We start from the raw sequence: 16,454 nt of genomic DNA on the forward strand, positions 1-16,454 counted from the left end.
CAGCCAGAGCACATATAACCTTTGCTCTACTAAAAAACAAACAAACTGATGTGGGTCATCTCACCACACAGCGACATTTGTCTTCCAACATTTGGTTGGAATTGCTGAGTATCTCTGTATAAATATTGCATTGGCTTTCACTGTGCCAAGTTGGCATAAAGACAAGCTTGCTTACTAGTTTTCTGGAATTTGTCGATCGATTTGTTTGGCTTCAGGCCATCACAAGGTGCAAACTAGAAAATGAGCCACCACTGGCAAGTTGCAGTTCTGATTCTCACTCTGTGATAATGGAAATCCCAGCAAGATACAGAAACAACAGAGAAAGACAATTTGAGAAACAGAAGGAGAAGCTTCGTTCTAACCAAGAGCTGGCCGAATGCTCGTGATTAGCAGAAGCGAGTACAGACCTTTATAGTAGGAACATGGCAGATTGTTTAACCTTTGGTGAACCAATCCCTTCTTTCCAAGGGCTCTGTGTCCTTTATGTGACTATGTGTTGCTGTTGTTTAGTTGTTTAGTCGTGTCCGACTCTTCCTGACCCCATGGACCAGAGCACGCCAGGCACTTCTGTCTTCCACTGCCTCCCGCAGTTTGGTCAAACTCATGCTGGTAGCTTCGAGAACACTATCCAACCATCTCGTCCTCTGTCGTCCCCTTCTCCTTGTGCCCTCCATCTTTCCCAACATCAGGGTCTTTTCCAGGGAGTCTTCTCTTCTCATGAGGTGGCCAAAGTATTGGAGCCTCAGCTTCATGATCTGTCCTTCCAGTGAGCACTCAGGGCTGATTTCCTTAAGAATGGATAGGTTTGATCTTCTTGCAATCCATGGGACTCTCAAGAGTCTCCTCCAGCACCATAATTCAAAAGCATCAATTCTTCGGCGATCAGCCTTCTTTATGGTCCAGCTCTCACTTCCATACATCACTACGGGGAAAACCATAGCTTTTACTATACGGACCTTTGTTGGCAAGGTGATGTCTCTACTTTTTAAGATGCTGTCTAGGTGACTATGTGTGTAACAGCAAATTCTGTGCCAATGAAGCCAAGCAGCAAAATTCCTCTCCCTCCCTTGACTCGTTTGACACTGCAACCTGTGAGCATCTTCTGTGGCCAGGCCAGGGTGAAGAAAGAAATAGGGTTGGTGTGTGTGTGCACACACATGGCAAGGCTGGGAGAGGCCCCTGGGATGAACCTGGAATCTTTTGCATGTAAGGTGGGTGCTCTGTCACTTGAGCTACATGCTTCCATCCACATCTGTGAGAGTGCCATTACTGTAGGATTACCTCAGATTGGTCCATGACACACCTGCTAAGCTGACTATCTAAGATCTGACCAGATTTAGTCCCATTCCTATTAAAAATTGTGCACTAGGGAAGTAGGCAAAGTGCTGTGCAAATATAATGTACAAATTTTAAAAATACAACCTGGAATAAAAATTATTTAAAATATTCTTGCTTAATAAATTGGTGTGGGGATTCTCTCCCCCCCTTTTCCCCCTCCCAAGCCTTATATACAACAGGTAGAGCTAATTTAGCATACAGTGTACACCTTTATAAAACAGTGTAGACATTGGACAATTTGTCCCACAGAGACAAAGGCCAGGTGTGAATGATTTTAAATGCCTCGTTAAAATGCCATGCTTTTAATGGCAATGTTGTCAGTTTAGTCACTTGGTATCTCCATGCTGGGAATGAAGCTACCTCCTTGCATCTCCCCACTCCCATTTAACAAGAATAAAGGCCAACCGGTGACCAATTAGTCAGACATAAATGTGATTTGGTGACATTTTTGCTCCTGAACCTTTGGTATAAAATGGTTGTTTAGGAGTAAGATAAGGGGAGTGCTTATACAGCTGTGGATTTCTACTTGCAGCTGAAAGTTTCATAAAATAGAATAGAAGAAATGATCAGGTAAATATATCAGATATATGTTTGGGGGAAATTATAGCATCGTGTATAAAATGCCATTTGTCTTCTGAACGGGTGTTAAACTAATACATGGGGTTTTTCCCGTTTTGGGTGTTTTTTATCCAGTCTCCTCAGGCTAAATGTTCTATTAATTCTCTGGATCTCGGCAATGCAGATATGGAGATGTTACCCTCTTGTCCCTTCTACGGTAAGCAATAAACCTTACTTAGCTAGAGATATACTATGTAATTAATTTTTAAAATATCATATAAAACTCCTTTAAGCACCAACATTATTAAACATACTCAACTTAATTCTGTCAAATGGCATTACATAGGACTTGTTCTGTTAAGCATTTTTGTGCATCTACAAAAGCTGTAACAACTTTCCACTTATTGATTTCCATGAATCCAGACTTTAGTCACTTTATGTGAGGGATGCTGTTCCAGTGATTGAAGCGTGAAACTGAGAATTAATGTGTTCGATGCTATAAACTTGATTTAGTATGGCTTCTTCTCCCCCCCCCCCGCCCAATCACTTTTCTCCAATATATCTATCTAGCAGTGCAATCTGACTTTTATTTATTTATTAAGTAGTAAGTCTCCTTGGATTCCATGGGAGTTTCCCCCAGATCAGTGTGTGTAGGACCTGTATAGGATTGCACTACTTATATCTTTATTAACTTAAAACAGTGATTCTATGATGGAGACCAGTTATAGATTTGAAGAGAACAGAATGGTTTTAATGTTTAGGTGGGGTGAAGGTGCGGGTGGGGGATCACATTTTAACAAATGAGCACAGTACTAATATTTTCTGAAAGTTAAAGCTGTATCTAACAGCGGAAAGACTCTACTTGGTTAAGAAGAGAGAGTGCTAAACCAATTATTTCTCAAAGCTTAAGATGCACAGGTGCAAAACTCATTTAGCAGATATTTGAATAATAATGCAAAGCATCCCACTCATGATTCCTAGGAAGTAGTTTACCTCACACAGAACTACAATGCGCAGCACCTTTAACATACTCCCCCCCCCCCAGCATCTAAGGATTCTTGGCGGGGGTGTGTGTGCTTTGAATATGTTTTAAATGTGTTGTTTGTACATTCAAAACTAACAGTACAATCTCAGTGTTAGACAAAATATTGTTGGAGGGTGGGGAAATCACTTCCATACACGTGGGCAGCTGCTCCATTATTTGTAATAATAAAAACATTTATTATTATTTTTTGTTACTCCACACCTGAGCCTTTAAAAAAATATCTCATTAAAACACCACAACATTCCTATAGGAAACTAAAGATGATATTTCAGCACTTGCTTAATTCTGGGAATTCATTCTCAAAAGCTTCACTGGGATTATTTATGACTTTGGGGAAACGGTGTATTTAATATTGCACGCTGTGTCGTGCAATTTATATTTTATATTCTCCACAACTCTCTGAAGGAACAGCCAGAGACTTTCCTGGGGTTGTGAAGGGATCTGAATGGGGGTTCCCATACTAAATGGACTGCATTAAAAGGTTCCCTGCCCTGGAAGGAAAGTCTTAGACTGACAGAAGAACTCCTTCACAAAAGGCTCTGTCAGATGAAGGGAATGGTTGGATACAAGCCATTGTATCCATCTCCCTACAACTGAGAGACTTTTTGCTGGTGCTGATTTTCTAGTATAAATCATCACCACTCAGCTGCTATTAGCTGAACAGAAGAAAACATAAATGCAGTTGGATTGGACCTATGGTGAACAGCAGCTTCTGGGAAATGAGTTGTATTGGGGAATTAGGCTGGCAAAGCAATTTGGGTCTTTACTCCAATCAAAACTGCCCCATCAGCATCTGCTTTTGGAAAAGGACGAAGACATTAGTAGATCCAGGCACACACATTGCACCACACCATGTGTAGTTTTGCCAGGGCTCCAATTTCAAGTAAAGGTGTTGATACCTTCTAGTCACATTGCTTTTGAAGGGGATGCGTGTCAGCATCTCCTTCCATACTATGGTCACATCCACACCATACTGCTAAAGCCTTTCCTACACTAATTTAACACTTATGACAACTTCCAGCAAAGAGTCCTGGGAACTGTAGTTTGTTAACAGAGCTGGCAGTTGTAGCTCTGTGAGGGCTTTCCTATCAACTCTCAGCATCCTTAACAAACTACAGTTTCCAGGATTCTTTGGGGAAAGTCATGGCTGTTAAAGTGGTACAAAAGTGATTTCAACATAACTGCAACTTGCCATATATTTTTCAAAGCATGACTAGGGGTGGGGTGGGGGACGCGGGTGGTGCTGTGGGTTAAACCACAGAGCCCAGGACTTGCCGATCAGAAGGTTGGCGGTTCGAATCCCCACAACGGGGTGAGCTCCTGTTGCTCGGTCCCTGCTCCTGCCAACCTAGCAGTTCGAAAACATGTCAAAGTTCAAGTAGATAAATAGGTACCGCTCCAGCGGGAAAGTAAATGGCGTTTCCGTGTGCTGCTCTGGTTCACCAGAAGCGGCTTAGTCATGCTGGCCATATGACCCGGAAGCTGTACGCCGGCTCCCTTGGCCAATAAAGCGAGATGAGTGCCACAACCCCAGAGTCGGCCACAACTGGACCTAATGGTCAGGGGTCCCTTTACCTTTACCTTTAGGGGTGGGGTGGGATATGCTGTCCTTGCTCCCATCCCAAAACATGACAGCAGATGCTCTGACTTGTATGTAAGGGGAAGATTTTTATTAAAGCACGAGAATGGTACAGACTTGGCAACAGGAAAAGAGTAAATACAGCCCACAAGGCAGAACAACCTGATCTAGAAGAAAGAGCTATGATTCACGGGTCCAGGATCAGTGACAAACTTTTAAGCCAAGGTGGGGTGTGAATCTCTATTCCAGTGGGAATGTCTAGCCTGCAAGTGGGCACTACGTCTAGGTGGATGGGACTCCTTCCTTTCTAGGAGGTATTGCCTTGTCCTGGGAGAGAGCACCAGACCCACTTTCCCCTCTGAATCATGCTTGGCTACCCCAGGTAGCGACTCATTTCCCTTCCCATAATCTGACAGTGCTCTCTTCCCCAAAGGGTTTCCAGGAGACCCACAAGGTAGGCATCACCACAGGAGTCATGAGGAACATCTGCAGCATGTGGCACAACCAAAAGGGCTTCCTTTTGTTGTAGTCACTAGCATCCTCAAGATCCATAAGAATACATGGAATGAAACAGATTGTGTGGATTTGCAATACCTACCGGGCAGGAGGGAACAGCATCACAGCCAGCTGTAGAGTAAGACCATGAGCAACTGCATTCATTAGCACCAGAGGGTCCCCTTGTGCCCAATCCTCACATACAAGATGCGGTTTATCTCCAAACACACCGTGCGCTGAAAGATCCTGCTGCTCCTAAGTTTCTTTGGACCAAAGCCAAATGACAAGTGAGATAAATTAATTTTCTGTGAATCAAAAGAAATTACCACTGAAAAAGCAGATATATTGTCCAGGATGATCATCGATGCTTTGTAATACTCAATTAGACTGTAGTTTTATTACAGTAATTAAGTCCCGTGTTTCTGTATATCCCACAGCTGTAAAAATATCTTGTAGAATTCTTCGTTCTCCACTTTTCTTCTTCTAGCTATGTGTAATATTGTCAGGAAACCACCACCTGTGGGAATTTGGCCACTCCTTTTACACTGGGTCATATGTAATCTGACTGAAGCTTCCTCCGCTAGACTTTACCATAGTGTTACAGTGCTGCTTCCAGTACCTTCTCCTCCCAAGTTGTGGCATGCCTCTGAAAGATGGCTTAGGAGGAAGGAAGACCCACCATACCTTAGTGGTCCAGCACACACTTTGCTTGCAAAAGATCCCAGGTTCAAGTCCTAGCATCTCCAGGAAGACATGATGTTAAATGTGCATTTAAAATGGCTATATATATGCAAATAGCACCCATGGAGCAGGGATCTGATCATTAGCAGCATCTCAGCAGGTATGGGGAAGGAATGTAACCATTTCCTCCCCAGCTCCAATCCTGAGGAAACTTCATCCTCTGAAGTTGCTATTTGCATAAGGAGGAAATGCCCCATTGCCACCAATGCAAATACACATTTAATCTTGCAACTAGTTTGGCCTTGAAACTGTGCAGTGTCATCGCCAGTCAGTAAAGCAGCAAACACTGGGCAGGATGGACAAATGGTCCAGATTCGTAACTCCACCTAACTTGGGAGTGTTCATTTCAGTGCCCAGTGAACTGTGAACACTGTATATAGGTGGGTATCGCAGAGCTTGAGTCTAGAGCATGTAATTAGAAAATTTAGCTTTATCGTTAAAGCAAATGAAGACAAGCTTTTGAGGAAATGAAATGAGCAAAAATGCTTCTAAATGATATAATCCGTCTCTGCATCGATGGTGGTTTTTACAGAGCCAGCACTAAAACATTAATTGCAAGGATAAATTGGATCCAACTTGGGACAGATAGCATCTTTCAATATGGGTGTTCTCCATCACACACACACCTTATATGGAATGACCAGGGCCATTTCTGGATTTATAGACAACCTGAGAATCAAAATGGATGTAACAGTGCAATCCTATACATTCAAAAATAAGACTCAATGAATTCAAAGAGACTTAGCTACCAAACTTAACTCCCAACTGGGGTGGTCAGTGGTGGAACCCTGCTACATCCAAAGTCCTTCTGCTCAAACTGGCCAGGGCAGATGATGAACACAGTCCCCCCCCCCCCATTTTTCTGCTGTGCCAACTCTAGTCAGTACAGCAGAAGCAAGAGGTAGTCTGTTAACAGCCACTTCTGCCAGGAGGGAGAGCAGGGGGGCTCTATCATGTAGCCTAGCAAAAAAAAAAAAGGGTTGTGCAAAACATCTGGCACATCCTAACCCTCCACCTTCAACAGGTGGGAGTTAGGATTGCTCTGTGCTTATATTTATAGAGCTGTAAACTAAAAGTAGTTTCATATTACAATTATGCAATCACCTTTTAATTAATAAAATGCATTGCCTGTATAAGTGGGACCCATTAGTCTGCCCCTTGTATTGAATTTCAATTAAATATCAATAAGCTTCTGTTTCTGTGCAATAATTATGAGGTTTGTTGTTGGGGTTTGTTTGTTTTTTGGCCAGGATATTGATTAGAGGTCATCCATTTTTAATAGCATTCTTAATGGATCTCATTGCGAGAATATGAATCATTAAATGCATTCATTGTTTCATTACGCACACGCACACACCATATTCATTGTCTATTTGCCTTTAAAATATATTATAAAATATTCCAAACCCTGTGTGGTTATTATTACACCTCTGGAAATTCAAGAGCTTTTGCATTAAGCATGTTGTAAGTGTTGGGTATTTCTGGAAAGCGAGGAAAGCCCACAGATGGTTTGGCCAGTCTCCCTTGAGATTTTTAGCTCTATGATTAGAAATCTCCAGGATTTGGGGGATCCCAGGACCCCACTGGGGGTACAACTTAATTTTTAACCCATGAGTCCAAAACTAGATCTACCTAGTCCAGCCCGAGCCTGGAGGTGCAGGCGGCTCATGCTTCTCAGCTAAAATGAAGTCATCAGGCCGGGCTTAGGCACTCAGCACCCTTGGCCAGCTGCAGGACCTCACTGCCTCAGCCCACTAATGATGCCAGCCTACCTCCTTTAGATGATTTTACTAGTCCTGTCCTTTGGGTAGCACTGGGTGACTGAACCTAGAATCCACTTAAATTTCCAACATTGCCTGCAACACAGTGTTACTCTGGGACATCGTAGGAAATTTAAATAGTGGATAGAAAATGGCAAGGTCTGCTGGTCAGAGTATTTAAATTTCCTCCCCACAAACAGCTTGTGCTGCTTTGGGGCTCATTGAGTCTCCCATGAGTACCTGTCACTGGCAGCTGCATTGCCACAATGTCCTACCTTGCCATGAGAGCCACTGTTTTCGTTTTCCACATGCTGGTTTTGAGGAGGGGCCAGATTGCGTGAACTATGTGATAGGGCAAGGACTCAGGCCTGGGGCCAGCAGTCTACCAGGTCAGACCCTATCCACTGGTCCCATGGCTTGGAAGGGCCACTTAGGAGCCTCACCTGACCATGACACCATTCACTGGCTATGGTGAGTTCAGCAGTGGACAGCAGTGCCACTTTTGAATGGAAGCTTAGCTGCCATTCACAAGTGCTGCCACGCATTCATTGCTGAAGCATGTCTGAGGGCCTGGTCAGCTAAGGCGTATAGCATCTTAACCCTCAAAGCTGTGGTGGACAAAGCATATGGCTGCCTTTAAAGGGAGAAGACCCAGGTTCCAAGCCCTGGTCAGCAATTTCACAGGGCACAAAAAGTTGCAATTTGTCGGCCTACCTGAGTTCAAAGGGTGCTAGTAAGGATTACATGTCAAAAGGGTGTTATTGTGTGTCTCCCTGAGCCCTTAAGACAAAGTTGGGGAAAGATAATACCTCAAAGCCTCATTAAAAAGCATCAGCCGTGCACTCTGAAGTTTGACTATATAAAGGTATTTTTTTTCCTGTCAGCATGTACGGTTAGATGATTAGTCACGCACACAAAAATCAGCAACAGGAAAAGTAGCCCTATCTTAAAAGAAAGCCAGAACAATAGAACATCATTAATGATACAGTAAAATGGCTCGCTTCTGAGCACAGTCTACAATACTAACAATTCTTCCAGGTAAGCTGTGCTTTCATATCCATGGACCTTATGAAAACCTGACATTCTATACCCTTAATCTACAGCTAATACAAATTCATCCATGTCTTTTTAAGCCTAAATGAGTTTGTGTGTATACGTACGTATGTGCCCCTGTCACAAGCATATAAATCCATAACATGGCTTTTCCTTATCTGTTATTTTTTTTAAAAAAACAGACAAACAAACCAAAATCTTCAGAGCAATAATCCTTTTTCTTTGAATTGCCAGCTGTCTGGGAACTCTGATTACTGTCTCCTCCTGCTCAATAGTTGCCTAGCCAAGGTGGATGGGTCCGAAGAACTAGCATTGCTAAAGCCTTTTCTGGAGAAGTCTTATATTAAGAGGTCCTTTCGGAATGGGGTTGGCTCAGGAATTAAAAAAAATTCCTATCAAAGAGCCAAGTCATAAGCAAGTGCTGGAGGAAATACCTACAAATCAGAATGTATAAAGTTAAACTGAATGTGCTTTAAAATTGTTTGTACTGCATTTTTAGATGAGAAATGGAACCAACAGACACAAATGTATCAGCATGTTCATAATGTAAACAGATGTTTATTTGAAATGGTACAAGCCAAGTGAAGCAAATGTGATTGTTCAAAGGCATTTCTTTAAAAAAATAACAGCATACATTTTTGCGTTGATATAAAAAGTGTTTTTGGTTTCATTCCACCTGTTAACAGATGTCTTAACACAAATATGGGCCTTGTGTTTTGTTATTAACCATTTGGAACCTGTTGTGAAGAAACCAATTTAATAATCTGAATGTGCTCATCTCTAGTACACAGAAGTGCTGTTTTGTAATTTTGCTGACACAATGCTCATTTACATGAAACCATTTTAGTACAATCTCATTCATAGAAAGCACTGGGTATTTGGATAAATGGAAGTTGCATGGAACAGAAAGCCAAATTCAATCTGCAGGGGTGTCAGGAAACCAAGCGTTCTTCAATACAGGTTCTACAAGAAAGTGTTTTGAACTATATTTTGGACAAGTTAAGTTTTTAGTCCCTGTATTGACGCCAGTGAAAGTAGATTAATGTGCATGACATATCCTTCCCCTAATCATTATATAGATTATCCTCTATGTACAGAATCATATATTCAGATGAGCCAACTATCAACTAATGGGTGTGCTATAACAGAAACTAGTCTAGTTTCCTCTTTATGTCTATGCATTTATTCCTCTGCTGTACAAAAATAGACCTGGTTAGCTGTGCAGTCTCAAAACATTGTAGATTTTGTCAACAAGAAAAGGTCATCTGCTGAGTTACATTATTTGTGTGACTTTTACCTTGTGGCCATTTCCTCAGAGAAGTGATGTAAGAATTTCTGCATGCTGGAATAAAGATGTTATGAAGGCATTCGATTAGCTGCATTCTGAAAGCAAAGCAAACATATTAATCATTGTATAAGGTAAATTCAAAACTTCCATTTAAGCTTTTCAACAGTAATAATTACATTTGTAAAAGCAGATGTAAAATCTGAATAATAAATTTGAGTTGTCTTAAGTGCATAAAAAGAAACAGCATCATCTATCATTGTTTTCATATGAATAAAAACTATGTACAAGCTGAAGGGTGGACATTTTTTGTGGCACAAATTGTCAACAAGAGTTGGAGATTTCTGATTTATCTGAAGCCACTTGGGAGGAGCATCTTTGGTATATTTTAGAATGCAGACTTCCTTCCAATGCAGGGGTTCCCAAACTGGTCCATGGACCACCAAAGATCTGTGAGCTTCATTCACGTGGTCCGAGGTGTGTCCATAAAAATATAATTTAAAAAATCATTAGGATGTAGCACAGCACATCAAAATAGCTACATCAGGCATTGTGGTCCACCAAGACCCTCAACAAATTTCAAGTGGTCTATGGGGGGGGGGGGGAGTGTGGGCACTCCAACTAACCTATGTTAGCCAGAATTATGTACACTGCATCAAACAATACTACCAACAAAAAATGCACATAATGTTGTTCTTTTGCTCCCAAATCTTTGGATACCAGTGGTTGGGAAGTACAATATACTGGTAGCATAGAAGTACATACACTACTAAGAGCCTTTTTATGTATGGAGAATCCCCATGTCAGCAGGGGAACAGTGCCAATTCAAACTTGGGGGGCAGGTAAGCAAGATGCTACCAGTAGGCCTCTTCCCTCAGTGGGCACACATTCTCTTCTTCCTTACTGCTGCTGCTTTGCACATACCTTTGCTTCTCCCTCCGGTGTCATTTAACAGTACCCTTCAAGACAGGGGACAAGGTGTGCTGAGATTACTGTGCAGAGCCTTCTCCTCGCTTCTCTCAGTGCTTGCTTGGAGAGGGCAAGTGAACAGCAAACATCAATGAGAAGGAAGAGCAGCAGGGCCAGGAGTTGGATGCACAGATTGCAAATGGGCCTCAGCATGCACCCAGTGTTGCCAACTCTGCATGGGAGTCCCTGAGGCCAATATTGTGATGTAAACACAAAGCAGTTTTGGGGACCAGACAGGAATGGGGACATTTACAACACAGAGAAAGGGAAGACTGTGAGCTTTTACCCATTGGATTACACTAGAAACCAGGCACGCCTGAAACCAATTGCAACCATCGATTTATAAGTCTGTCTTCAGAGTGGCTTCCATACACAACAATAGACAAGCACAGAAATTTGTTGGGGTGATTCAAATGGAAGCCTAGAATATCACTTGGTTACCTTTCTTTCTTTCTTTCTTTCTTTCTTTCTTTCTTTCTTTCTTCATGTCAGCTTGAGCAGACTTGAGATCATAATTGCCTGGATGGTTTATTATATTCCCAAGTGCCATCCAGCCTGTAATAATCTTTTCACATTCATCCCTCACTATCAGCTGAATTGCAATCTTTACTTATAGTAAACTGCTCAGATGGCTGGTTTAACACTTATACCTGTGGTTGGGCCAAATTCCACTATTTCAGAAAAGGCTATGAGCCATCATCCTAACTATCTATATTGAGATCAGGTTAGTATTTAGGTACATATTGAATAATTACAATCCATGGTTCTGTACACAGAATCATTAATTTTTGCCACCCAGAAGGAGTGTCCTTCCTATTTTCCTATATTCATTCCTATAATATTTAAATAGTGAGATCACATGGGAGATGCCAAGGACCAGGATGGCTTTATAAGCCAGTGTTGTCCTTCTCTGTTGCAGAGTGGGGAGGGGACACTACTTTGCTGAATACTCCCAGATGTTTTGTAGTTCTAATGTTTTGGAGTAGCATGGAATGTATCCATATGGGAGCAGCAGTTCTCCTGTATCTTAAGAACTGGCCCTAATGTGGGTTAGAAAAACTCTAGTCAACCCATAATCATGCAGTGATGTGACTGGGAAATGTCCAGCTTTTTGTTTCTTTTTATTACTGCTTCACCACTTTGACTCGAAGCATGACAGGATGGTTATGAGCAGAGAAGTCTAGTATGCAGCCAAGGTCGGTGAATCAGACTCCAAGAGGGGATTAATCATACCGGTCTCTTCTGGGCATGAGATTGCTGCTGCAAGCGATTGATCTGCTTCTCTTAGCAGTTCCCTCTGGGTCAGACTTTAGAGGCTGGGTTCTTGTCAGCCACTCCTCTAACAATTTCCCTGCAAGTAATGATACAAATTACAGCGTTGCCCAATATTGAATGACCTTGCCCTGTCATAACCTGCATCAATGCCTCAATCCAAATAGCCTCTTGTTCACAGTAGTGTTTCAAATTGCAACTTATGTGGTTTTTGTGTGCATGTGTGAGAGAACACCAAGCCCGAATATAAAATCTCTGAAACAACAACATGAGAAATGGGGAAAGGGAACATTTTTACTGTTTGCAGCTTACAGGCAAAATAGGTGGTTAGATAACTAGATATATAAAGCACATTATTTAACTTACAAGATTGAAATTTAGTTATTGTAATGGCATACAGCAATTTGATTATTGCCATGCACATTTTGAAAAGGAGGTTCTTTCTGTTTCGATATGGTAATTTGCTTTTATTTGCATATATATGGGTAATTTAGTATCACAAACCACTGTAAGCATAATAGGAAAGAGCCTCCTGCCACTTTTAGATCTAAACGTCATTTTGATTGCAGGAAAGAACAAGACAGATGTGAAAAGGGTATATTAGTTATTATTAGCACAATAAAATACAAATAAAAATCACTGCATGGAAGGAAACTGGCACAGAGTTTCATGAAGAAGAATCTACAGGGGATGGGGGTAGGCCAAGGCTTTGGAAACGGTGTAAGTGCAATTTATTCAGAACAAAAGGCTAAATTAATTGTTAATAACGTGGTGACGGAGGAATTTAAGATAGAAAAAGGGACACGACAAGGTTGCCCAATCTCCCCATTGCTTTTTATATCGGTCCTGGAGGTCCTGCTGAACATGATTAGAAGGGACCAATTGGTTAAAGGTATACAAGTCGGAGCTAAACAGTACAAATTGAGAGCATTTGCAGATGACTTAGTACTGACATTACAGGAGCCAGAATCTAGTACCAAAAGAGTTTTGGAACTGATTCAAGAATTTGGTCAGGTTGCAGGATTTAAACTGAATAAGTCAAAAACAAAGGTCTTAGAGAAAAATTTAACAGCGATTGAGAGAGAGAGGTTTCAGAATGAGACAGGTTTAACAGTGGTTAAGAAAGTGAAATACCTGGGGATTAACATGACAGCTAAAAATGGGAATCTATTTAAAGACAATTATGAAAAATGCTGGACTGAAGTGAAAAAAGATTTAGAAATCTGGTCAAATTTGAAGTTTTCATTGCTAGGCCGTATTGCTGCGATAAAAATGAATGTATTGCCTAGAATGTTGTTTCTGTTTCAAACATTGCAAATTTTGGATAAAATGGATTGCTTCAAGAAGTGGCAGAGAGATATTTCTAGATTTGTCTGGCAGGGCAAGAAGCCTAGAATAAAATTTAAAATACTAACGGATGCAAAGGAAAGAGGTGGATTTGCCCTGCCAGACCTTAAACTTTATTATGAATCAGCAGCTTTTTGCTGGCTGAAAGAGTGGCTACTTCTTGAAAACACAGACATTTTGGATTTAGAAGGTTTTAATAATGTATTTGGATGGCATGCATATTTGTGGTATGATAAGGTCAAAGCACATAAAGCATTTAAAAATCATATTGTCAGGAAAGCATTGTTTAATGTCTGGATAAGATACAAGGACCTACTTGAAAATAAAACCCCAAGGTGGTTGTCACCGATGGAAGCGAAGGCTCAGAAAAAGCTCAATATGGAGGCCAAATGGCCGAAATATTGGGAAATTTTGGAACAAGAGGGAGACAGATTGAAATTGCAGAGTTTTGAAAAACTAAAAAATAAAGTGCGAGATTGGCTTCATTATTATCAGATAATGGAGGCATATAATTTGGACAAGAAAATTGGCTTCCAGGTGGAAAAATCAAAATTGGAAACAGAACTGTTAGAACCCAAAACCAAGATTTTGTCAAAGATGTATAACTTGCTGTTGAAATGGAATACTCAGGATGAAACGCTGAAATCTGCTATGATTAAATGGGCACAAGATGTTGGACATAACATAATGATGGCTGACTGGGAACAGTTATGGACCACAGGTATGAAGTTTACGGCATGTAATGCCTTAAGAGAGAATATTATGAAAATGATATACAGGTGGTACATGACACCAGTCAAGCTTGCAAAAATCTATCATTTGCCCGATAATAAATGTTGGAAATGTAAAGAAACTGAAGGTACATTCTTTCACCTTTGGTGGACGTGCCCAAGGATTAAGGCTTTCTGGGAGATGATTTATAATGAAATGAAAAGGGTATTTAAATATACATTTCTGAAGAAACCAGAGGCCTTTCTCCTGGGCATGGTCGGCCAAATGGTGCCAAAGAAGGACAGAACTTTCTTTATGTATGCCACAACAGCAGCAAGAATACTTATTGCAAAGTATTGGAAGACACAAGATCTACCCACTCTGGAAGAATGGCAGATGAAGATGATGGACTACATGGAATTGGCGGAAATGACTGGCAGAATCCGAGACCAGGGAGAAGAGTCGGTGGAAGAAGATTGGAAGAAATTTAAAGACTATTTACAGAAATACTGTAAAATTAATGAATGTTAGAATGATGTCAGAATGAAGTTAAGTGGTTTTAGCAGCAATGTTATAAAGGTGTATGTAAAAATGGATTGTTAACAGGTGAGAACCTAAAGCTATAATATATTAAGTTAAAGGATTAAGATAAAAACAAAGAGGGAAAGGAATTGCTGAATTAATTAACTGAACTGGAATACAAAAAAGGGAGGCGTGAGGAGGTCAGGGAAACAAGTAAATGAAATGTAAGGCATGGAAAGATTGATTTGTTTTTAAAGTCTCTTTTATTTTTTCTGTATTTTGTATTCTTTCTTTTTTCTATTTTTCTTTTTCTTATATATGTAACTTTTTTTTTGGAAACCTTAATAAATATCATTTAAAAAAAAAAAAAGGAAGGAAACTGGCACATATATTACAAAGCAAATCAACACACCCCACCCCACTGCTAACCCCTTTTGTATTCCAGGACTTAGACGCATGAGCTTTTTAAAGCGAAATGTTTACATGAAGTGTCATGTGGGAATTAGATGATGGATAAACTGCTAGAACCTCAGTTCTAAGGACAGTTACTAGAAGTAAATCCCATTTAATCCCCAGAATTGGTTTCCACGTCACATGCAACCTGATCCTATGGATATGATCTGGGAATTAAGTCTGTTGCAGAAGTCAGTGGGGCTGACTTGTAGGCATCAATGCCTTATCTGTGCATGAAGCCTTGTCTACACATGCAACAGAATGAGGTGATAAGAGTGGGCTGTACTAGTTTAGACTGCAGGTCGAAAGTAATCTTTTTTCTTGCTCACCCTTGGAAAAGAAATAGTTCGTGCAAAAAAGGTTGAGGACAAAGGTACTGGCCAACACACACACACACACACACACACACACACACACACACCACACATGAGTTCCTCTCTATACATGCCCTAATCTTTACTTAGGTTAGCTTTTTCACTCACTAGATTTAATGCCCTATCTTCTTCACTGTTAATGCAGTGTATGGCAGGAATCTCAGCTGCAAAACATCAAGATCTGTGTAGGGAACATACATTTATTTTTAAAAATTATACACCACCCTTCATTGTATAATTCCAGGGTAGTCTACAAGAGGCATTAACACAACAATAAACTAAAATAATAAATACAACAATCCACAGCAGAAAACATATCAATTAAAATAAACCACTTAAAGCTATGTATTAAAAAACCAGCAGGTGCTTGGCAGAATAAATAGGCTTCCAACCTAGAACACAACTAAGATTGGTGTCTGTTGTACTTCAGGGTGACGTTGTTTCCAAAAGCTGGGTGCCACAGCAGCGAAGGTTCTTCCCCTGGCTTGCCACAAGATGTTCAGATGATGGAAAACCCAATGGAGCACCCTCACCAGCCCTGCTTTGTAGAAACTAGCCTACTGTACAATGATAATATTAACATCAATTGCTCCACCTACTTTTGCCCCTGCCCCTGCCCACTACTGGCATGTGGAACCCAGAAGACTGAAGCCTGCAGTACAAAATGACACAAAAGATGACAGCAGCAAAAGAAGTAATAATGTGTGGCTCTAGCCACGGTGGCCTCCTCTGTTCTCTGGCTGTGGGGTCCTGCTCTGTCAGCATAGACCCCTGAAACAATGGATTTGTTTGACAAGTACATTGGTCCCAGTGGGTCTGCTTTGAGGATGGTTAATATTGGGTGCAGTCATACGTGTACAGACAAGCTTCAAACACTGTACACTCCTTCAGAATGCAGTCTGGACCATGCAAAATGGCACATAGAAAGCAAAGGCAATGTTGGTCCATAAAG

At 41.0% G+C, this 16,454-nt stretch overlaps 1 protein-coding gene and 1 long non-coding RNA gene across 3 annotated transcripts in view; one reads left to right on the forward strand and one right to left on the reverse strand.

The window, feature by feature from the left end:
* LOC308477091 overlaps positions 1-16,454 on the reverse strand; it is a 54,922-nt gene that overhangs the window by 1,793 nt on the left and 36,675 nt on the right. Inside the window, exons 2-4 of one of the 2 annotated variants that reach the window (XR_013986362.1) lie at positions 12,057-12,174; positions 9,867-9,952; positions 5,119-5,278 (exon numbers count right to left, since the gene is read on the reverse strand). This is a non-coding gene — a long non-coding RNA (uncharacterized lncRNA). Of the gene's footprint in view, positions 1-5,118; positions 5,279-9,866; positions 9,953-12,056; positions 12,175-16,454 lie in introns of those variants that run through there. The other variant, XR_013986363.1, reaches the window with a different exon arrangement.
* NPS (neuropeptide S) lies at positions 1,806-8,988 on the forward strand. Its single transcript, XM_081005346.1, has 3 exons — positions 1,806-1,908; positions 2,032-2,113; positions 8,804-8,988. Exons 1-3 carry the CDS (start codon positions 1,901-1,903, stop codon positions 8,981-8,983), a joined length of 270 nt encoding a protein of 89 aa, XP_080861472.1. The 5' UTR covers positions 1,806-1,900; the 3' UTR covers positions 8,984-8,988.

Source organism: Podarcis pityusensis (assembly GCF_964106645.2).
Source record: "Podarcis pityusensis genome assembly, chromosome: 5".
Lineage (NCBI taxonomy): Eukaryota > Metazoa > Chordata > Lepidosauria > Squamata > Lacertidae > Podarcis > Podarcis pityusensis.